At 41.8% G+C, this 24,398-nt stretch overlaps 3 protein-coding genes across 3 annotated transcripts; all 3 read right to left on the reverse strand.

The window, feature by feature from the left end:
- Window positions 1-115: 115 nt before the first annotated feature.
- On the reverse strand, window positions 116-6,144 carry LOC121620073 (the record flags this gene model as incomplete). Its single annotated transcript, XM_041956010.1, has 5 exons — window positions 116-333; window positions 4,268-4,343; window positions 4,519-4,667; window positions 4,916-5,032; window positions 6,087-6,144. Coding segments are annotated over 5 exons (618 nt in total), but the record flags the coding sequence as incomplete, so codon positions are not given.
- Window positions 6,145-8,920: 2,776 nt separating this feature from the next.
- Window positions 8,921-14,991, reverse strand: LOC121620074 (the record flags this gene model as incomplete). Its single annotated transcript, XM_041956011.1, has 5 exons — window positions 8,921-9,138; window positions 13,117-13,192; window positions 13,362-13,510; window positions 13,759-13,875; window positions 14,934-14,991. Coding segments are annotated over 5 exons (618 nt in total), but the record flags the coding sequence as incomplete, so codon positions are not given.
- Window positions 14,992-17,770: 2,779 nt separating this feature from the next.
- On the reverse strand, window positions 17,771-23,984 carry LOC121620075 (the record flags this gene model as incomplete). Its single annotated transcript, XM_041956012.1, has 5 exons — window positions 17,771-17,988; window positions 22,110-22,185; window positions 22,358-22,506; window positions 22,755-22,871; window positions 23,927-23,984. Coding segments are annotated over 5 exons (618 nt in total), but the record flags the coding sequence as incomplete, so codon positions are not given.
- Window positions 23,985-24,398: the final 414 nt, after the last annotated feature.

Genomic DNA, 24,398 nt, shown 5'->3' on the forward strand with positions numbered 1-24,398 from the left:
TGCAGGCAGCCACAGCGTTCTTGATAGAGGCGGTTACAGGCAGTTTAGATTACAACAAGTACTGTATTTAGCTGCCGCACGTGACAAACAGTTTTCACTTGGATACCACCACATTTTACAGAACATCATACATTTCTATCTCTGAGACAGGCCCACAAATAGAGCAGGGCAGGTAGTTCCACGGCTCGGTGTACAGTTCGCCTTTGCACGGCGCGCACCTGGTGACCGTGGCAGCTGTGCAGTGCGCGGCCATGTGCGTGCCGGTGGACATTTGGCACAGATGAGGGTCTCCCCGGTGGACGGGTCCTGGCGCTGGTGGTTCATAGAAGAATGCTAATATCACAGCAAGATGATCAAAAGCAGCAATCTCACTGTGTGACACTGGAGCCAACAGATGATCACTGATATAACCTCAGTATGAGCTTTTCCAACACGTGTGCTTGTGTCTTTCTAAGACAAACTGCAACAATGACTCTCCAGCATCCACTAGAGACTCAGATGTTCACGTTAAGGCCTTAGTATTAATTTTGGGGACAGAGGTGAGCCTAAATTAGAGTTGTTCCACTGAAAATGTGATTATTATTTTTTTTTATGTCTCTGTGGCACAAATAAGCCTTGCTTTAATTTTGAAAACAGTTATTCCTGAGGGTTAACATTAGTTGAGATGGTTCTTTATTGTTCTACTATATGTTTATATGTGTTCATTGAGAAGAATGTTTCGAATTTATTGAGAAATGAGGGTTATCCTGCGCGTTTCTTCTTCTTATTACGCACACACAAACAGGGCTAACCAACAGCTAAAAAGGGATTAAAAACAAGCACGTCAAAACTGAACAGGAACAGGTAAAAAGTGGGAGAGGTAGCGAGGTAATTATCAGCAGGTGGGGCAGAAGTTACACACGCACACACACATTCAGACACACATATACCAGACACATCTCCATGTAGGAGATGGTTGAGGTGCTTGTGTAGTTCAAGCAGACACACACACACAGACGAAGACACACACATACGCAGTCACACACAACGACAGAGACATAAACACACACACACACACACACAGACAAATGCATAATGAAAACCCCTTCCCCCCGCCCCCTTGTTAACGCCATTAGCTCTATTAGCTTTGTCAGCACCGTTAGCTCTGTTAACACAGTTAGCTCTGTTAGCGTTAGCGCCGTTAGCTGTTAGCTCCGGTAGTGTTAGCTCTGTTAGCTCCGTTAGCATTAGCTCCATTCATGTTTATTGATTCAGTTCATTAATTCATGTTAACAGACACATGAAGCAGAGGAGAGAAGCAGACACAGACAGCTGTGGTTGACAGCACACACACACATGCAAGCACATACAGGTAACTTGATTACAGACATACACACACAGAAGACTTAATGTGATTACAGCTCTTCAATCATTGCTCGGTGAAAGATGATCATGTCTATGTTACAATGCTTTTAAAATGCCGTTGTGGCTGCGGAGGGCGCAGGCGATGGAGCGTGTTTCCATGCGCTTCGTGGATTTCCACTTGAACTTTAAATACGATTTTTTCGGGGCTGCTACTCTAGTAAAACATTAAGCTACCGAGACTTTGATTATTACGGTTTTTTATTATTGTTTCTCAAGATGAAATGTGAAGAAACGATCTTTTCACTGATAAATACCTTTCGTTTGAACTCCGTGTCCGGGCCGCACTCCGTGTGTCTGATACAGAAGTTATCGGCGCAGCAGAAGTCCTCTTTGCAGCGGCAGACCCTGTTGCTTCGCGTCCAGCTGCAATCTGCCTTGACATTCATGCAAGCAATATTAAAAAGACGCATGACGCATTACGTAGTAGAAGCCAAAATTACAGTTCACAGTAAAAGTTTCCTTTTAAATTAACTAAGTTATGTATTCCTATGAAATGTAATACACATCATGAATTTCTTAAAATTCAATTAAGCATATTTATACATTTTTTAGCTAAATTATTATACTGTATAAATTCCCATTAATTGGCTCTTACAATTATTATTATTATTATTATTATTATTATTATTATTATTATTATTATTACTATTATTCCTCGCCCACAAGGTCCTCGCAGGTGAAGAAACGATCTTTTCACTGATAAATACCTTTCGTTTGAACTCTTTGTCCGGGGCCGCACTCCGTGTGTCTGATACAGAAGTTATCGGCGCAGCAGAAGCCCTCTTTGCAGCGGCAGACCCTGTTGCTGAGCGCCGTACACTCCTTCTCCACCTCCTGCTTCTCATAGCAGAAGTTGTTGCAGTACAGACACCTGGGCAGGTAAATTAGAGCTGTTCCACTGAAGATGTCATTTTTTACATTTTTTTTTTTTTTAATGTCTCCATGTGTTAAAACCAAACAGACAGTACTGGCACCAGCTGTAAGACAATAATAAAGTTCATGAGTTATAAAGTTTTACTCAGTTTTCCAGAATAAACTATAAACTAAAAAGCCACAGACATTTTCTTTGTTTCTGTAAGGTTTTCTTATCATAAAATGTGAAAAAAAATACCGTTCATTAACCGCAATGGCAAGAAGACAAGAGAAATTATTGCTTTATTAAAGCTGAGGGGCTCACACTTGCTACAATAGAACCAACACTACAGTACTTTCTCATCCATTAATGATCAGTTTAACACCCCTCACTGTCACTGCCAACAGTAAATTTTATTGTTTATCTTGTTTATTGCCTCACCATTCTTTTTTATATGTTCTTCATTTTTATGTTTTTGCACTATTTAACTTATTGTTCAGCCTTTTATTTTTTTTCAAAAGTGCATTTTTATTTTTATTTTTAAGACGGAGTCAACTTCCGTATATGCGCAATTGGGTATGTGACAGTGACGTCACTTGACATAGTGACGTCACCATCACTGTCTATACTTAAGCACCCCAGAGCCAAGAAGCCAGTCCCTCACTTTTGGTATATTGACTAGTTGTATTAAGAGACAGTTTAGCTTTGTTTTTGAGAACATCAGATCATCAGTGCAGAACAACATTAACCGCAATGGCAAGAAGACAGGACAGTGGCAGATGGGTAAACACCTCGAACCAGAGACAGCGGCATCCTTTTGCTCATTCGGCTCAGGAGTCGCCTCTGGAAGACAGAAGGACCTTGCGGGAGAAACTCTCCAGCGCAGAGGAGGAGAACAAAAAGTTAAAGGCCGATCTCCGGAATGCCATCAAGGGGATCGGCGAGAGGGACGAATGGATCGGCTATTTGCAAAAACGTGTCGCCGATCTGAAGCGCACACATGAGGAAGCCATCGAAAGCTGGAACCACGAGCGCAGGGCGCTACAGGAGGACCTGAAAAAGAGAGCTGAGGAGTTGGTCTCTCTTAATCAGAGCCTCCTCAAAGACGAACCCGAGAGGATGAGAGCCTCTGTAGAAGAGCTCGAAGCCTCCAGTGGAGCAACAGCCCTGAATGACAAGTGGCAGGCAGAAGTGAGCCAGCTGAAAGAGGTCCTCGTGCAGAAAGACAAACAGATCAGCAGGGCCACCAAGAAAAGACGAGCTCGAACCAATGCTTACATCGTCACCTTGGCCCAGCTGACTGACGCAGAGTCGGCGCTGAATCAGAGCAAAGCGACCTGCGAAGAACTACGAGAGCGGCTGGCAGCAGAAGACCGAAGCCACCAAAAGGAGCTCTCTGAGAGAGAGGAGAGCTTTAGAAAGGAGCTCTCAGACGACAGAAACAAGTGCAAAGAGGAGCTGTCCACACTGTCAGAGAGTTGGGCCAGAAGAGCAGAGCAGTGGGAAAAAGAAAAGACAGAGCTGGAACGGATGCTGCTGGTCAAAGACAAAATATGGGCCCACGAAGAGGCAGCAAGGAACGAAGACATCCAACAACCGACGCAAGAAAACATCCAACTCACGACGAAGAAGAAGACAAAGAAGAAGAGCTGCAGGAGGCTATTTTTTGAAATATGATGATGTTTTTTTTTTCCAAAAACAAAATGAAATGTAACTCCAAAGAACGAATCATTTCGATAAAATAAACAAATTTAAAATAAACCCAATACAAATTGTATTTGACTTGATGGAATTAGGTGGTGGCAAAAGTGTCTTGTTTGTGTAGATAGGATTGTTAACAGCCTGAAATAAAGCTATTGGACTTGTAGCAGAAAAAAAACAAAGTGTGTCTTATAATTATAAAGGGGAAGAAAAAGGTCACAGATGTGACTACATTATACTACATTACTCTCACTGCAACTGGATGGAGGTCAGCATTCAAAATGAATGAAAGTTTTAAGGTATTCTGACCCAAGTTAATGATGCACATTTTTGCCACGCGCATCCTGTGCATACTGAAGAATCCCGAGAGGAAAGCTCTGGACATCTCAACCGAGACAGGAATTGTACCGCGTGAGTTTGAAGTCCAAACTGTGGTGTAACTTGTCGTCAGTTGTGATAATCGAGTGTTATTATGATATGATGATGATGGTGGTGGTGGTGGTGATTATTATTATTATTATTATTATTATTACAGTTATAACCAACTGCACAAAGCACACACCTCCATTTCCAAGATCCTCGCAGGTGCCACACATCGTATCGTGGTAGATGGAGCCGGGCAGGAGCACTATCTGTCCGCTTGCGCAAGATGAGTTAGAGACGAAGCCCTCGGCACATTCTTCACAAACAGTGTTGCTTTGTGATGTACCTAAAGAAAACAACAGCGCAGTTGGGATCATTACAATGCTTTTAAAATGCCGTTGTGGCTGCGGAGGGCGCAGGTGATGGAGCGTGTTTCCATGCGCTTCGTGGATTTCCACTTGAACTTTAAATACGATTTTTTCGGGGCTGCTACTCTAGTAAAACATCAAGATACCGAGACTTTGATTATTACGGTTTTTTATTATTGTTTCTCAAGATGAAATGTGAAGAAACGATCTTTTCACTGATAAATACCTTTCGTTTGAACTCCGTGTCCGGGGCCGCACTCCGTGTGTCTGATACAGAAGTTATCGGCGCAGCAGAAGTCCTCTTTGCAGCGGCAGACCCTGTTGCTTCGCGTCCAGCTGCAATCTGCCTTGACATTCATGCAAGCAATATTAAAAAGACGCATGACGCATTACGTAGTAGAAGCCAAAATAACAGTTCACAGTAAAAGTTTCCTTTTAAATTAACTAAGTTATGTATTCCTATGAAATATAATACACATCATGAATTTCTTAAAATTCAATTAAGCATATTTATACATTTTTAACTAAATTATTATACTGTATAAATTCCCATTAATTGGCTCTTACAATTATTATTATTATTATTATTGTTATTATTATTATTATTATTTTGTCCGGGTGGACATTTGGCACAGATGAGGGTCTCCCCGGTGGACGGGTCCTGGCGCTCGGATTCCTCCACCGAAGCATCGCAGAGGACACCGGAGAGGAGGAGCGGCACCGCTAAGAGGAGTTGAAGAGAGGACCGCCATTACTGCTCTCTGTATTTAATACAACTATTACTGCTGTTGGCTTCACTGCAGCTGACTGGATTGGCTAGTAGTTCGGACAGCCCACAATACTACTCTGACTTGTACAAATACTAATGTGGTTCATAGAAGAACGCTAATATCACAGCAAGACGATCAAAAGCGGCAATATCACTGTGTGACACTGGAGCCAAAAGATGATCACTGATATAACCTCAGTATGAGCTCTTCCAACACGTGTGCTTGTTTCTTTCTAAGACAAACTGCAACAATTCAAGATTCAAGATTCTTTATTGTCATTGAGCATGACATGTCGATGAAATTTTCATTGCAACCCCCATGTAAGATAATAAGAAAGATTAGAAAGAATAGAAAGAATAAAATTAAGATAACTACAATAAAATAAACCAACGTGCAACAAAAATGTTCGTAAATGCAATTAAAAATATACCAGAATGAAAATATACTATGGCAATAAAAAAAAAAATGTGCCAACAGAATAGATATATGACAATGACTGTCCAGCATCCACTAGAGACTCAGATATTCACATTAAGGTCTTAGTATTAATTTGTGGACAAAGGTGAGCCTAAATTAGAGCTGTTCCACTGAAGATGTGATTATTATTATTATTTATTATTATAGTACACTCCTTCTCCACCTCCTGCTTCTCATAGCAGAAGTTGTTGCAGTACAGACACCTGGGCAGGTAAATTAGAGCTGTTCCACTGAAGATGTCATTTTTTACATTTTTTTTTTTTTTAATGTCTCCATGTGTTAAAACCAAACAGACAGTACTGGCACCAGCTGTAAGACAATGATAAAGTCCATGAGTTATAAAGTTTTACTCAGTTTTCCAGTATGAACTATAAACCAAAAAGCAACAAACATTTTCCCTTCACTCATATAGATTCTGTTTCTTTGTTTGTGTAATGTTGTCTTATCAAAAAATACTGTTCAAAATCTTGACTGATTCATCTGTTGATAATTTGAAGAATTATTATTGTTGTTATTTTTATCAAACATCATTAAAGAGCACATATCATCACCTCTGTCTCTGGCTTTGGCATCTTCAACATATACAGAACACTGTTACACAGAATACTCACCATGCTGATGATGTGCATGTTGTCACTTCTGTTGAAGAGGGCTGGACAGCTTCCATTTTTTAAGCGTAAGCGAGTCTTTTATGCGTGGGCATCTGTGTGGTTTGCGGATACTGAGTTGTAAAACCCTCTCTCTAAAAGGTCAAAAAAACTTCCACGAGCAGAGTTGAGCATTAGATGTAGAGCCTGCTCATCCCCTTCTTGTACACAGTGTCTGTGTTGGATTTCCAGTCCAGTCTGTTGTCAATCACCACTCCGAGGCATTTGCAGTCCTCCACCTCCTCCAGCACCTTCCCTCTGATCCGCAGTGGCTGTGAAGGCATCTTCTTCCTCCTGAAGTCGATCACCATCTCTCTGGTCTTGCTGATGTTCAGCCTCAGGTGGTTCTGTTCGGACCACTCAACAAAGTTGTCTATCGGTGTCCCGTACTCCCCCTCCTCTCCCTCTCTTATACACCCGACAACAGCTGAGTCATCAGAGAACTTCTGCAGGCGACATGACTCAGAGTTGTACTTAAAGTCAGTGGTGCATAAGGTGAAGAGGAAAGGAGAAAGCACAGTCCCCTGTGGAGCTCCTGTATCACTGACCACCACATCAGACAGCCCGCTGCCCAGACGGACAAACTGTAGCCGGCCTGTCAATAGTCAGCAATCCAAGAGATCAGTGAGTCGTTAACGCCCAACACCCTGCAGCTTCTCCCCCAATAGCAGAGGTTGAATGGTGTTGAAAGCACTGGAGAAATCAAAGAATGTGATCCTTACAGTGCCTCCTCCACCATCGAGATGCATATGGGCTCATTGCGGCAGGTAAATGACAGCGTCTTCGACTCCTAAATGGGGCTGATAGGCAAACTGCAGGGGGTCCAGGAATGTCTTCCCCTGTGGACTCAGCTAGGCTAGGACCAATCTCTCCAGGACTTTCCTCACATGGCATGTGAGGGCGACTGGGTCAGATGGCCTCGGCTTCTTGGGGACTGGAACCAGGCAGGACGCCTTCCACAGCTTCGGGACTTTCTCCTGACTCAGGCTCAGGTTGAACAGATGTTCCAGTACAGGAGACAGCTGGCGAGCACAGGTCCTCAGTGATGCCATGACTGCAACACATGTCTCCCTCTCTAGGTCTCTCCAGATATTTTTGTCTCTCTGTACTAAGCGCAGTCAAGTAAAACGAGGAAAATGCCCCCACAAAAGATAAATGTGTATGAAACCAAAATCATCATTAGTATCCGGCCTGTGACAATTCTGTTTTCAGTTCACTTTGTGTGTTTTCGTTTGGTCGGACTAATCATGGAAACTCTGATCATTTAAAAGAAGTGCTTCAAATTTAGTAAAATGAACGCAAAACCCACGAATATTGTGTCATAATCTTTGAATCATGTGAGGTAAAGTAAATGTGCATTGCTCTGTAATGCCACTAAATCCATATTCTATTCTCATCCCCCCATGCTCACATTAAGTTTGTATGAATGAAAAGCTTGATCAACTTAAAAACTGAATTGTTTAATTGAGTAGTAATTTAGCTAAATTAGAATTTATCTGGAGAAATCAACAATGCTACCAAGATATATTAAAGCTCGTGACTCAGAGGTTTAGAAACTGTAAAATGTATTAAATGACGTTTTTGGGAAATAACTTGAAAAATGAATCATTCGAAACTTTCCAGGTCCTGTCCTTGCATGAGCAGGCAGGCCATCATGACCGATCCCATGCTCGTATTGAAGCACAGGAGGGGGCTGTACCATAAAATAGGAGATAGGAGATTAATACAGGCCAGACTCTAACTATCCTACAACGACTTCTCAATGCCTGTGGGAACATTATGGGGATGATGCAGACAGAGGTGATGTCATCTCCTCTGCAGAGAGGCCTATTCTTGTTAAACTAAAATAAGAATAATAAATACTTGAAAATACTGGAGGCTGTCCAGCTGAACCTGTAGAAATAATGGGAATGCATAAACATGCTAACAATGGGAAATTAGAAACACTCTCTGACAAACGCACTGAATGTCCCAAGATTAATTCTTGGAAGGAATATTACGAGACTGCTTTTTGTTCATGTAGTTTTGTCGTTTTAATGGTTATGGAAATATATGGATATATGAATGAATGAGAAACAATATGTCAGTAACTCACGTCACTGTCTCTGATATGGTTTGTGAACATGTTAGTGTACTGTATGTGCTGAACCGTTTTATCCTTCAAGGAGTAGTTACGAAGGATAGATGGCGACACCTTGTGGCGACTTGGTTAAAGTACAGCCTGCAGGCAGCCACAGCGTTCTTGATAGAGGCGGTTACAGGCAGTTTAGATTACAACAAGTACTGTATTTAGCTGCCGCACGTGACAAACAGTTTTCACTTGGATACCACAACATTTTACAGAACATCATACATTTCTATCTCTGAGACAGGCCCACAAATAGAGCAGGGCAGGTAGTTCCACGGCTCGGTGTACAGTTCGCCTTTGCACGGCGCGCACCTGGTGACCGTGGCAGCTGTGCAGTGCGCGGCCATGTGCGTGCCGGTGGACATTTGGCACAGATGAGGGTCTCCCCGGTGGACGGGTCCTGGCGCTGGTGGTTCATAGAAGAATGCTAATATCACAGCAAGATGATCAAAAGCAGCAATCTCACTGTGTGACACTGGAGCCAACAGATGATCACTGATATAACCTCAGTATGAGCTTTTCCAACACGTGTGCTTGTGTCTTTCTAAGACAAACTGCAACAATGACTCTCCAGCATCCACTAGAGACTCAGATGTTCACGTTAAGGCCTTAGTATTAATTTTGGGGACAGAGGTGAGCCTAAATTAGAGTTGTTCCACTGAAAATGTGATTATTATTTTTTTTTATGTCTCTGTGGCACAAATAAGCCTTGCTTTAATTTTGAAAACAGTTATTCCTGAGGGTTAACATTAGTTGAGATGGTTCTTTATTGTTCTACTATATGTTTATATGTGTTCATTGAGAAGAATGTTTCGAATTTATTGAGAAATGAGGGTTATCCTGCGCGTTTCTTCTTCTTATTACGCACACACAAACAGGGCTAACCAACAGCTAAAAAGGGATTAAAAACAAGCACGTCAAAACTGAACAGGAACAGGTAAAAAGTGGGAGAGGTAGCGAGGTAATTATCAGCAGGTGGGGCAGAAGTTACACACGCACACACACATTCAGACACACATATACCAGACACATCTCCATGTAGGAGATGGTTGAGGTGCTTGTGTAGTTCAAGCAGACACACACACACAGACGAAGACACACACATACGCAGTCACACACAACGACAGAGACATAAACACACACACACACACACACACACACAGACAAATGCATAATGAAAACCCCTTCCCCCCGCCCCCTTGTTAACGCCATTAGCTCTATTAGCTTTGTCAGCACCGTTAGCTCTGTTAACACAGTTAGCTCTGTTAGCGTTAGCGCCGTTAGCTGTTAGCTCCGGTAGTGTTAGCTCTGTTAGCTCCGTTAGCATTAGCTCCATTCATGTTTATTGATTCAGTTCATTAATTCATGTTAACAGACACATGAAGCAGAGGAGAGAAGCAGACACAGACAGCTGTGGTTGACAGCACACACACACATGCAAGCACATACAGGTAACTTGATTACAGACATACACACACAGAAGACTTAATGTGATTACAGCTCTTCAATCATTGCTCGGTGAAAGATGATCATGTCTATGTTACAATGCTTTTAAAATGCCGTTGTGGCTGCGGAGGGCGCAGGCGATGGAGCGTGTTTCCATGCGCTTCGTGGATTTCCACTTTAACTTTAAATACGATTTTTTCGGGGCTGCTACTCTAGTAAAACATTAAGCTACCGAGACTTTGATTATTACGGTTTTTTATTATTGTTTCTCAAGATGAAATGTGAAGAAACGATCTTTTCACTGATAAATACCTTTCGTTTGAACTCCGTGTCCGGGCCGCACTCCGTGTGTCTGATACAGAAGTTATCGGCGCAGCAGAAGTCCTCTTTGCAGCGGCAGACCCTGTTGCTTCGCGTCCAGCTGCAATCTGCCTTGACATTCATGCAAGCAATATTAAAAAGACGCATGACGCATTACGTAGTAGAAGCCAAAATTACAGTTCACAGTAAAAGTATTATTATTATTATTATTCATTATTATTATTATTATTATTATTACTATTATTCCTCGCCCACAAGGTCCTCGCAGGTGAAGAAACGATCTTTTCACTGATAAATACCTTTCGTTTGAACTCTTTGTCCGGGGCCGCACTCCGTGTGTCTGATACAGAAGTTATCGGCGCAGCAGAAGCCCTCTTTGCAGCGGCAGACCCTGTTGCTGAGCGCCGTACACTCCTTCTCCACCTCCTGCTTCTCATAGCAGAAGTTGTTGCAGTACAGACACCTGGGCAGGTAAATTAGAGCTGTTCCACTGAAGATGTCATTTTTTACATTTTTTTTTTTTTTTAATGTCTCCATGTGTTAAAACCAAACAGACAGTACTGGCACCAGCTGTAAGACAATAATAAAGTTCATGAGTTATAAAGTTTTACTCAGTTTTCCAGAATAAACTATAAACTAAAAAGCCACAGACATTTTCTTTGTTTCTGTAATGTTTTCTTATCATAAAATGTGAAAAAAAATACCGTTCATTAACCGCAATGGCAAGAAGACAAGAGAAATTATTGCTTTATTAAAGCTGAGGGGCTCACACTTGCTACAATAGAACCAACACTACAGTACTTTCTCATCCATTAATGATCAGTTTAACACCCCTCACTGTCACTGCCAACAGTAAATTTTATTGTTTATCTTGTTTATTGCCTCACCATTCTTTTTTATATGTTCTTCATTTTTATGTTTTTGCACTATTTAACTTATTGTTCAGCCTTTTATTTTTTTTCAAAAGTGCATTTTTTTTTTTTTTAAGACGGAGTCAACTTCCGTATATGCGCAATTGGGTATGTGACAGTGACGTCACTTGACATAGTGACGTCACCATCACTGTCTATACTTAAGCACCCCAGAGCCAAGAAGCCAGTCCCTCACTTTTGGTATATTGACTAGTTGTATTAAGAGACAGTTTAGCTTTGTTTTTGAGAACATCAGATCATCAGTGCAGAACAACATTAACCGCAATGGCAAGAAGACAGGACAGTGGCAGATGGGTAAACACCTCGAACCAGAGACAGCGGCATCCTTTTGCTCATTCGGCTCAGGAGTCGCCTCTGGAAGACAGAAGGACCTTGCGGGAGAAACTCTCCAGCGCAGAGGAGGAGAACAAAAAGTTAAAGGCCGATCTCCGGAATGCCATCAAGGGGATCGGCGAGAGGGACGAATGGATCGGCTATTTGCAAAAACGTGTCGCCGATCTGAAGCGCACACATGAGGAAGCCATCGAAAGCTGGAACCACGAGCGCAGGGCGCTACAGGAGGACCTGAAAAAGAGAGCTGAGGAGTTGGTCTCTCTTAATCAGAGCCTCCTCAAAGACGAACCCGAGAGGATGAGAGCCTCTGTAGAAGAGCTCGAAGCCTCCAGTGGAGCGACAGCCCTGAATGACAAGTGGCAGGCAGAAGTGAGCCAGCTGAAAGAGGTCCTCGTGCAGAAAGACAAACAGATCAGCAGGGCCACCAAGAAAAGACGAGCTCGAACCAATGCTTACATCGTCACCTTGGCCCAGCTGACTGACGCAGAGTCGGCGCTGAATCAGAGCAAAGCGACCTGCGAAGAACTACGAGAGCGGCTGGCAGCAGAAGACCGAAGCCACCAAAAGGAGCTCTCTGAGAGAGAGGAGAGCTTTAGAAAGGAGCTCTCAGACGACAGAAACAAGTGCAAAGAGGAGCTGTCCACACTGTCAGAGAGTTGGGCCAGAAGAGCAGAGCAGTGGGAAAAAGAAAAGACAGAGCTGGAACGGATGCTGCTGGTCAAAGACAAAATATGGGCCCACGAAGAGGCAGCAAGGAACGAAGACATCCAACAACCGACGCAAGAAAACATCCAACTCACGACGAAGAAGAAGACAAAGAAGAAGAGCTGCAGGAGGCTATTTTTTGAAATATGATGATGTTTTTTTTTTTTCCAAAAACAAAATGAAATGTAACTCCAAAGAACGAATCATTTCGATAAAATAAACAAATTTAAAATAAACCCAATACAAATTGTATTTGACTTGATGGAATTAGGTGGTGGCAAAAGTGTCTTGTTTGTGTAGATAGGATTGTTAACAGCCTGAAATAAAGCTATTGGACTTGTAGCAGAAAAAAACAAAGTGTGTCTTATAATTATAAAGGGGAAGAAAAAGGTCACAGATGTGACTACATTATATTCCAGTGGTTGTTTTGGTGTGTTGAGAACAGCGGTGATTGACAGCCCGGCTGACCAAATCAGCACGAGTGCAGGTTAATGACAGCATCTGCGTGACTGGCTGTATGCACATTTTAGAGCAGAGATCACAGTCTTTCAGCTGAAACACATGCACACTGCTTAGGTCGCAACCAAATCGACATGAATGAGTTACTCTCACTGCAACTGGATGGAGGTCAGCATTCAAAATGAATGAAAGTTTTAAGGTATTCTGACCCAAGTTAATGATGCACATTTTTGCCACGCGCATCCTGTGCATACTGAAGAATCCCGAGAGGAAAGCTCTGGACATCTCAACCGAGACAGGAATTGTACCGCGTGAGATTGAAGTCCAAACTGTGGTGTAACTTGTCGTCAGTTGTGATAATCGAGTGTTATTATGATATGATGATGATGGTGGTGGTGGTGGTGATTATTATTATTATTATTATTACAGTTATAACCAACTGCACAAAGCACACACCTCCATTTCCAAGATCCTCGCAGGTGCCACACATCGTATCGTGGTAGATGGAGCCGGGCAGGAGCACTATCTGTCCGCTTGCGCAAGATGAGTTAGAGACGAAGCCCTCGGCACATTCTTCACAAACAGTGTTGCTTTGTGATGTACCTAAAGAAAACAACAGCGCAGTTGGGATCATTACAATGCTTTTAAAATGCCGTTGTGGCTGCGGAGGGCGCAGGTGATGGAGCGTGTTTCCATGCGCTTCGTGGATTTCCACTTGAACTTTAAATACGATTTTTTCGGGGCTGCTACTCTAGTAAAACATTAAGCTACCGAGACTTTGATTATTACGGTTTTTTATTATTGTTTCTCAAGATGAAATGTGAAGAAACGATCTTTTCACTGATAAATACCTTTCGTTTGAACTCCGTGTCCGGGGCCGAACTCCGTGTGTCTGATACAGAAGTTATCGGCGCAGCAGAAGTCCTCTTTGCAGCGGCAGACCCTGTTGCTTCGCGTCCAGCTGCAATCTGCCTTGACATTCATGCAAGCAATATTAAAAAGACGCATGACGCATTACGTAGTAGAAGCCAAAATAACAGTTCACAGTAAAAGTTTCCTTTTAAATTAACAAAGTTATGTATTCCTATGAAATATAATACACATCATGAATTTCTTAAAATTCAATTAAGCATATTTATACATTTTTAACTAAATTATTATACTGTATAAATTCCCATTAATTGGCTCTTACAATTATTATTATTATTATTGTTATTATTATTATTATTATTATTATTATGTCCGGGTGGACATTTGGCACAGATGAGGGTCTCCCCGGTGGACGGGTCCTGGCGCTCGGATTCCTCCACCGAAGCATCGCAGAGGACACCGGAGAGGAGGAGCGGCACCGCTAAGAGGAGTTGAAGAGAGGACCGCCATTACTGCTCTCTGTATTTAATACAACTATTACTGCTGTTGGCTTCACTGCAGCTGACTGGATTGGCTAGTAGTTCGGACAGCCCACAATACTACTCTGACTTGTACAAATACTAATGTGGTTCATAGAAGAACGCTAATATCACAGCAAGACGATCAAAAGCGGCAATATCACTGTGTGACACTGGAGCCAAAAGATGATCACTGATATAACCTCAGTATGAGCTCTTCCAACACGTGTGCTTGTTTCTTTCTAAGACAAACTGCAACAATTCAAGATTCAAGATTCTTTATTGTCATTGAGCATGACATGTCGATGAAATTTTCATTGCAACCCCCATGTAAGATAATAAGAAAGATTAGAAAGATTAGAAAGAATAAAATTAAGATAACTACAATAAAATAAACCAACGTGCAACAAAAATGTTCGTAAATGCAATTAAAAATATACCAGAATGAAAATATACTAAGGCAATAAAAAAAAAAAATGTGCCAACAGAATAGATATATGACAATGACTGTCCAGCATCCACTAGAGACTCAGATATTCACATTAAGGTCTTAGTATTAATTTGTGGACAAAGGTGAGCCTAAATTAGAGCTGTTCCACTGAAGATGTGATTATTATTATTATTTATTATTATAGTACACTCCTTCTCCACCTCCTGCTTCTCATAGCAGAAGTTGTTGCAGTACAGACACCTGGGCAGGTAAATTAGAGCTGTTCCACTGAAGATGTCATTTTTTACATTTTTTTTTTTTTTTAATGTCTCCATGTGTTAAAACCAAACAGACAGTACTGGCACCAGCTGTAAGACAATGATAAAGTCCATGAGTTATAAAGTTTTACTCAGTTTTCCAGTATGAACTATAAACCAAAAAGCAACAAACATTTTCCCTTCACTCATATAGATTCTGTTTCTTTGTTTGTGTAATGTTGTCTTATCAAAAAATACTGTTCAAAATCTTGACTGATTCATCTGTTGATAATTTGAAGAATTATTGTTGTTGTTATTTTTATCAAACATCATTAAAGAGCACATATCATCACCTCTGTCTCTGGCTTTGGCATCTTCAACATATACAGAACACTGTTACCCAGAATACTCACCATGCTGATGATGTGCATGTTGTCACTTCTGTTGAAGAGGGCTGGACAGCTTCCATTTTTAAAGCGTAAGCGAGTCTTTTATGCGTGGGCATCTGTGTGGTTTGCGGATACTGAGTTGTAAAACCCTCTCTCTAAAAGGTCAAAAAAACTTCCACGAGCAGAGTTAAGCATTAGATGTAGAGCCTGCTCATCCCCTTCTTGTACACAGTGTCTGTGTTGGATTTCCAGTCCAGTCTGTTGTCAATCACCACTCCGAGGCATTTGCAGTCCTCCACCTCCTCCAGCACCTCCCCTCTGATCCGTAGTGGCTGTGAAGGCATCTTCTTCCTCCTGAAGTCGATCACCATCTCTCTGGTCTTGCTGATGTTCAGCCTCAGGTGGTTCTGTTCGGACCACTCAACAAAGTTGTCTATCGGTGTCCCGTACTCCCCCTCCTCTCCCTCTCTTATACACCCGACAACAGCCGAGTCATCAGAGAACTTCTGCAGGCGACATGACTCAGAGTTGTACTTAAAGTCAGTGGTGCATAAGGTGAAGAGGAAAGGAGAAAGCACAGTCCCCTGTGGAGCTCCTGTATCACTGACCACCACATCAGACGGCCCGCTGCCCAGACGGACAAACTGTAGCCGGCCTGTCAATAGTCAGCAATCCAGGAGATCAGTGAGTCGTTAACGCCCAACACCCTGCAGCTTCTCCCCCAATAGCAGAGGTTGAATGGTGTTGAAAGCACTGGAGAAATCAAAGAATGTGATCCTTACAGTGCCTCCTCCACCATCGAGATGCATATGGGCTCATTGCGGCAGGTAAATGACAGCGTCTTCGACTCCTAAATGGGGCTGATAGGCAAACAGCAGGGGGTCCAGGAATGTCTTCCCCTGTGGACTCAGCTATAGGCTAGGACCAATCTCTCCAGGACTTTCCTCACATGGCATGTGAGGGCGACTGGGTCAGATGGCCTCGGCTTCTTGGGGACTGGAACCAGGCAGGACGCCTTCCACAGCTTCGGGACTTTCTCCTGACTCAGGCTCAGGTTGAACAGATGTTCCAGTACAGGAGACAGCTGGCGAGCACAGGTCCTCAGTGATGCCATGACTGCAACACATGTCTCCCTCTCTAGGTCTCTCCAGATATTTGTGTCTCTCTGTACTAAGCGCAGTCAAGTAAAACGAGGAAAATGCCCCCACAAAAGATAAATGTGTATGAAACCAAAATCATCATTAGTATCCGGCCTGTGACAATTCTGTTTTCAGTTCACTTTGTGTGTTTTCGTTTGGTCGGACTAATCATGGAAACTCTGATCATTTAAAAGAAGTGCTTCAAATTTAGTAAAATGAACGCAAAACCCACGAATATTGTGTCATAATCTTTGAATCATGTGAGGTAAAGTAAATGTGCATTGCTCTGTAATGCCACTAAATCCATATTCTATTCTCATCCCCCCATGCTCACATTAAGTTTGTATGAATGAAAAGCCTGATCAACTTAAAAACTGAATTGTTTAATTGAGTAGTAATTTAGCTAAATTAGAATTTATCTGGAGAAATCAACAATGCTACCAAGATATATTAAAGCTCGTGACTCAGAGGTTTAGAAACTGTAAAATGTATTAAATGACGTTTTTGGGAAATAACTTGAAAAATGAATCATTCTAAACTTTCCAGGTCCTGTCCTTGCATGAGCAGGCAGGCCATCATGACCGATCCCATGCTCGTATTGAAGCACAGGAGGGGGCTGTACCATAAAATAGGAGATAGGAGATTAATACAGGCCAGACTCTAGCTATCCTACAACGACTTCTCAATGCCTGTGGGAACATTATGGGGATGATGCAGACAGAGGTGATGTCATCTCCTCTGCAGAGAGGCCTATTCTTGTTAAACTAAAATAAGAATAATAAATACTTGAAAATACTGGAGGCTGTCCAGCTGAACCTGTAGAAATAATGGGAATGCATAAACATGCTAACAATGGGAAATTAGAAACACTCTCTGACAAACGCACTGAATGTCCCAAGATTAATTCTTGGAAGGAATATTACGAGACTGCTTTTTGTTCATGTAGTTTTGTCGTTTTAATGGTTATGGAAATATATGGATATATGAATGAATGAGAAACAATATGTCAGTAACTCACGTCACTGTCTCTGATATGGTTTGTGAACATGTTAGTGTACTGTATGTGCTGAACCGTTTTATCCTTCAAGGAGCAGTTACGAAGGATAGATGGCGACACCTTGTGGCGACTTGGTTAAAGTACAGCCTGCAGGCAGCCACAGCGTTCTTGATAGAGGCGGTTACAGGCAGTTTAGATTACAACAAGTACTGTATTTAGCTGCCGCACGTGACAAACAGTTTTCACTTAGATACCACAACATTTTACAGAACATCATACATTTCTATCTCTGAGACAGGCCCACAAATAGAGCAGGGCAGGTAGTTCCACGGCTCGGTGTACAGTTCGCCTTTGCACGGCGCGCACCTGGTGACCGTGGCAGCTGTGCAGTGCGCGGCCATGTGCGTGCCGGTGGACATTTGGCACAGATGAGGGTCTCCCCGGTGGACGGGTCCTGGCGCTGGTGGTTCATAGAAGAATGCTAATATCACAGCAAGATGATCAAAAGCAGCAATCTCACTGTGTGACACTGGAGCCAACAGATGATCACTGATATAACCTCAGTATGAGCTTTTCCAACACGTGTGCTTGTGTCTTTCTAAGACAAACTGCAACAATGACTCTCCAGCATCCACTAGAGACTCAGATGTTCACGTTAAGGCCTTAGTATTAATTTGGGGACAGAGGTGAGCCTAAATTAGAGTTGTTCCACTGAAAATGTGATTATTTTTTTTTTTTATGTCTCTGTGGCACAAATAAGCCTTGCTTTAATTTTGAAAACAGTTATTCCTGAGGGTTAACATTAGTTGAGATGGTTCTTTATTGTTCTACTATATGTTTATATGTGTTCATTGAGAAGAATGTTTCGAATTTATTGAGAAATGAGGGTTATCCTGCGCGTTTCTTCTTCTTATTACGCACACACAAACAGGGCTAACCAACAGCTAAAAAGGGATTAAAAACAAGCACGTCAAAACTGAACAGGAACAGGTAAAAAGTGGGAGAGGTAGCGAGGTAATTATCAGCAGGTGGGGCAGAAGTTACACACGCACACACACATTCAGACACACATATACCAGACACATCTCCATGTAGGAGATGGTTGAGGTGCTTGTGTAGTTCAAGCAGACACACACACACAGACGAAGACACACACATACGCAGTCACACACAACGACAGAGACATAAACACACACACACACACACACAGACAGACAAATGCATAATGAAAACCCCTTCCCCCCGCCCCCTTGTTAACGCCATTAGCTCTATTAGCTTTGTCAGCACCGTTAGCTCTGTTAACACAGTTAGCTCTGTTAGCGTTAGCGCCGTTAGCTGTTAGCTCCGGTAGTGTTAGCTCTGTTAGCTCCGTTAGCATTAGCTCCATTCATGTTTATTGATTCAGTTCATTAATTCATGTTAACAGACACATGAAGCAGAGGAGAGAAGCAGACACAGACAGCTGTGGTTGACAGCACACACACACATGCAAGCACATACAGGTAACTTGATTACAGACATACACACACAGAAGACTTAATGTGATTACAGCTCTTCAATCATTGCTCGGTGAAAGATGATCATGTCTATGTTACAATGCTTTTAAAATGCCGTTGTGGCTGCGGAGGGCGCAGGCGATGGAGCGTGTTTCCATGCGCTTCGTGGATTTCCACTTGAACTTTAAATACGATTTTTTCGGGGCTGCTACTCTAGTAAAACATTAAGCTACCGAGACTTTGATTATTACGGTTTTTTATTATTGTTTCTCAAGATGAAATGTGAAGAAACGATCTTTTCACTGATAAATACCTTTCGTTTGAACTCCGTGTCCGGGCCGCACTCCGTGTGTCTGATACAGAAGTTATCGGCGCAGCAGAAGTCCTCTTTGCAGCGGCAGACCCTGTTGCTTCGCGTCCAGCTGCAATCTGCCTTGACATTCATGCAAGCAATATTAAAAAGACGCATGACGCATTACGTAGTAGAAGCCAAAATTACAGTTCACAGTAAAAGTTTCCTTTTAAATTAACTAAGTTATGTATTCCTATGAAATGTAATACACATCATGAATTTCTTAAAATTCAATTAAGCATATTTATACATTTTTAACTAAATTATTATACTGTATAAATTCCCATTAATTGGCTCTTACAATTATTATTATTATTATTATTATTATTATTATTATTATTATTATTATTATTATTATTCCTCGCCCACAAGGTCCTCGCAGGTGAAGAAACGATCTTTTCACTGATAAATACCTTTCGTTTGAACTCTTTGTCCGGGGCCGCACTCCGTGTGTCTGATACAGAAGTTATCGGCGCAGCAGAAGCCCTCTTTGCAGCGGCAGACCCTGTTGCTGAGCGCCGTACACTCCTTCTCCACCTCCTGCTTCTCATAGCAGAAGTTGTTGCAGTACAGACACCTGGGCAGGTAAATTAGAGCTGTTCCACTGAAGATGTCATTTTTTACATTTTTTTTTTTTTTAATGTCTCCATGTGTTAAAACCAAACAGACAGTACTGGCACCAGCTGTAAGACAATAATAAAGTTCATGAGTTATAAAGTTTTACTCAGTTTTCCAGAATAAACTATAAACTAAAAAGCCACAGACATTTTCTTTGTTTCTGTAATGTTTTCTTATCATAAAATGTGAAAAAAAATACCGTTCATTAACCGCAATGGCAAGAAGACAAGAGAAATTATTGCTTTATTAAAGCTGAGGGGCTCACACTTGCTACAATAGAACCAACACTACAGTACTTTCTCATCCATTAATGATCAGTTTAACACCCCTCACTGTCACTGCCAACAGTAAATTTTATTGTTTATCTTGTTTATTGCCTCACCATTCTTTTTTATATGTTCTTCATTTTTATGTTTTTGCACTATTTAACTTATTGTTCAGCCTTTTATTTTTTTTCAAAAGTGCATTTTTATTTTTATTTTTAAGACGGAGTCAACTTCCGTATATGCGCAATTGGGTATGTGACAGTGACGTCACTTGACATAGTGACGTCACCATCACTGTCTATACTTAAGCACCCCAGAGCCAAGAAGCCAGTCCCTCACTTTTGGTATATTGACTAGTTGTATTAAGAGACAGTTTAGCTTTTTTTTTGAGAACATCAGATCATCAGTGCAGAACAACATTAACCGCAATGGCAAGAAGACAGGACAGTGGCAGATGGGTAAACACCTCGAACCAGAGACAGCGGCATCCTTTTGCTCATTCGGCTCAGGAGTCGCCTCTGGAAGACAGAAGGACCTTGCGGGAGAAACTCTCCAGCGCAGAGGAGGAGAACAAAAAGTTAAAGGCCGATCTCCGGAATGCCATCAAGGGGATCGGCGAGAGGGACGAATGGATCGGCTATTTGCAAAAACGTGTCGCCGATCTGAAGCGCACACATGAGGAAGCCATCGAAAGCTGGAACCACGAGCGCAGGGCGCTACAGGAGGACCTGAAAAAGAGAGCTGAGGAGTTGGTCTCTCTTAATCAGAGCCTCCTCAAAGACGAACCCGAGAGGATGAGAGCCTCTGTAGAAGAGCTCGAAGCCTCCAGTGGAGCGACAGCCCTGAATGACAAGTGGCAGGCAGAAGTGAGCCAGCTGAAAGAGGTCCTCGTGCAGAAAGACAAACAGATCAGCAGGGCCACCAAGAAAAGACGAGCTCGAACCAATGCTTACATCGTCACCTTGGCCCAGCTGACTGACGCAGAGTCGGCGCTGAATCAGAGCAAAGCGACCTGCGAAGAACTACGAGAGCGGCTGGCAGCAGAAGACCGAAGCCACCAAAAGGAGCTCTCTGAGAGAGAGGAGAGCTTTAGAAAGGAGCTCTCAGACGACAGAAACAAGTGCAAAGAGGAGCTGTCCACACTGTCAGAGAGTTGGGCCAGAAGAGCAGAGCAGTGGGAAAAAGAAAAGACAGAGCTGGAACGGATGCTGCTGGTCAAAGACAAAATATGGGCCCACGAAGAGGCAGCAAGGAACGAAGACATCCAACAACCGACACACGAAAACATCCAACTCACGACGAAGAAGAAGACAAAGAAGAAGAGCTGCAGGAGGCTATTTTTTGAAATATGATGATGTTTTTTTTTTTTCCAAAAACAAAATGAAATGTAACTCCAAAGAACGAATCATTTCGATAAAATAAACAAATTTAAAATAAACCCAATACAAATTGTATTTGACTTGATGGAATTAGGTGGTGGCAGAAGTGTCTTGTTTGTGTAGATAGGATTGTTAACAGCCTGAAATAAAGCTATTGGACTTGTAGCAGAAAAAAACAAAGTGTGTCTTATAATTATAAAGGGGAAGAAAAAGGTCACAGATGTGACTACATTATATTCCAGTGGTTGTTTTGGTGTGTTGAGAACAGCGGTGATTGACAGCCCGGCTGACCAAATCAGCACGAGTGCAGGTTAATGACAGCATCTGCGTGACTGGCTGTATGCACATTTTAGAGCAGAGATCACAGTCTTTCAGCTGAAACACATGCACACTGCTTAGGTCGCAACCAAATCGACATGAATGAGTTACTCTCACTGCAACTGGATGGAGGTCAGCATTCAAAATGAATGAAAGTTTTAAGGTATTCTGACCCAAGTTAATGATGCACATTTTTGCCACGCGCATCCTGTGCATACTGAAGAATCCCGAGAGGAAAGCTCTGGACATCTCAACCGAGACAGGAATTGTACCGCGTGAGATTGAAGTCCAAACTGTGGTGTAACTTGTCGTCAGTTGTGATAATCGAGTGTTATTATGATATGATGATGATGGTGGTGGTGGTGGTGATTATTATTATTATTATTATTATTACAGTTATAACCAACTGCACAAAGCACACACCTCCATTTCCAAGATCCTCGCAGGTGCCACACATCGTATCGTGGTAGATGGAGCCGGGCAGGAGCACTATCTGTCCGCTTGCGCAAGATGAGTTAGAGACGAAGCCCTCGGCACATTCTTCACAAACAGTGTTGCTTTGTGATGTACCTAAAGAAAACAACAGCGCAGTTGGGATCATTACAATGCTTTTAAAATGCCGTTGTGGCTGCGGAGGGCGCAGGTGATGGAGCGTGTTTCCATGCGCTTCGTGGATTTCCACTTGAACTTTAAATACGATTTTTTCGGGGCTGCTACTCTAGTAAAACATTAAGCTACCGAGACTTTGATTATTACGGTTTTTTATTATTCTTTCTCAAGATGAAATGTGAAGAAACGATCTTTTCACTGATAAATACCTTTCGTTTGAACTCCGTGTCCGGGGCCGCACTCCGTGTGTCTGATACAGAAGTTATCGGCGCAGCAGAAGTCCTCTTTGCAGCGGCAGACCCTGTTGCTTCGCGTCCAGCTGCAATCTGCCTTGACATTCATGCAAGCAATATTAAAAAGACGCATGACGCATTACGTAGTAGAAGCCAAAATAACAGTTCACAGTAAAAGTTTCCTTTTAAATTAACTAAGTTATGTATTCCTATGAAATATAATACACATCATGAATTTCTTAAAATTCAATTAAGCATATTTATACATTTTTAACTAAATTATTATACTGTATAAATTCCCATTAATTGGCTCTTACAATTATTATTATTATTATTGTTATTATTATTATTATTATTATTTTGTCCGGGTGGACATTTGGCACAGATGAGGGTCTCCCCGGTGGACGGGTCCTGGCGCTCGGATTCCTCCACCGAAGCATCGCAGAGGACACCGGAGAGGAGGAGCGGCACCGCTAAGAGGAGTTGAAGAGAGGACCGCCATTACTGCTCTCTGTATTTAATACAACTATTACTGCTGTTGGCTTCACTGCAGCTGACTGGATTGGCTAGTAGTTCGGACAGCCCACAATACTACTCTGACTTGTACAAATACTAATGTGGTTCATAGAAGAACGCTAATATCACAGCAAGACGATCAAAAGCGGCAATATCACTGTGTGACACTGGAGCCAAAAGATGATCACTGATATAACCTCAGTATGAGCTCTTCCAACACGTGTGCTTGTTTCTTTCTAAGACAAACTGCAACAATTCAAGATTCAAGATTCTTTATTGTCATTGAGCATGACATGTCGATGAAATTTTCATTGCAACCCCCATGTAAGATAATAAGAAAGATTAGAAAGATTAGACAGAATATAATTAAGATAACTACAATAAAATAAACCAACGTGCAACAAAAATGTTCGTAAATGCAATTAAAAATATACCAGAATGAAAATATACTAAGGCAATAAAAAAAAAAAATGTGCCAACAGAATAGATATATGACAATGACTGTCCAGCATCCACTAGAGACTCAGATATTCACATTAAGGTCTTAGTATTAATTTGTGGACAAAGGTGAGCCTAAATTAGAGCTGTTCCACTGAAGATGTGATTATTATTATTATTTATTATTATAGTACACTCCTTCTCCACCTCCTGCTTCTCATAGCAGAAGTTGTTGCAGTACAGACACCTGGGCAGGTAAATTAGAGCTGTTCCACTGAAGATGTCATTTTTTACATTTTTTTTTTTTTTAATGTCTCCATGTGTTAAAACCAAACAGACAGTACTGGCACCAGCTGTAAGACAATGATAAAGTTCATGAGTTATAAAGTTTTACTCAGTTTTCCAGTATGAACTATAAACCAAAAAGCAACAAACATTTTCCCTTCACTCATATAGATTCTGTTTCTTTGTTTGTGTAATGTTGTCTTATCAAAAAATACTGTTCAAAATCTTGACTGATTCATCTGTTGATAATTTGAAGAATTATTGTTGTTGTTATTTTTATCAAACATCATTAAAGAGCACATATCATCACCTCTGTCTCTGGCTTTGGCATCTTCAACATATACAGAACACTGTTACCCAGAATACTCACCATGCTGATGA

Source organism: Chelmon rostratus, chromosome 16, assembly GCF_017976325.1.
Source record: "Chelmon rostratus isolate fCheRos1 chromosome 16, fCheRos1.pri, whole genome shotgun sequence".
In the NCBI taxonomy this organism is placed as follows: domain Eukaryota; kingdom Metazoa; phylum Chordata; class Actinopteri; order Chaetodontiformes; family Chaetodontidae; genus Chelmon; species Chelmon rostratus.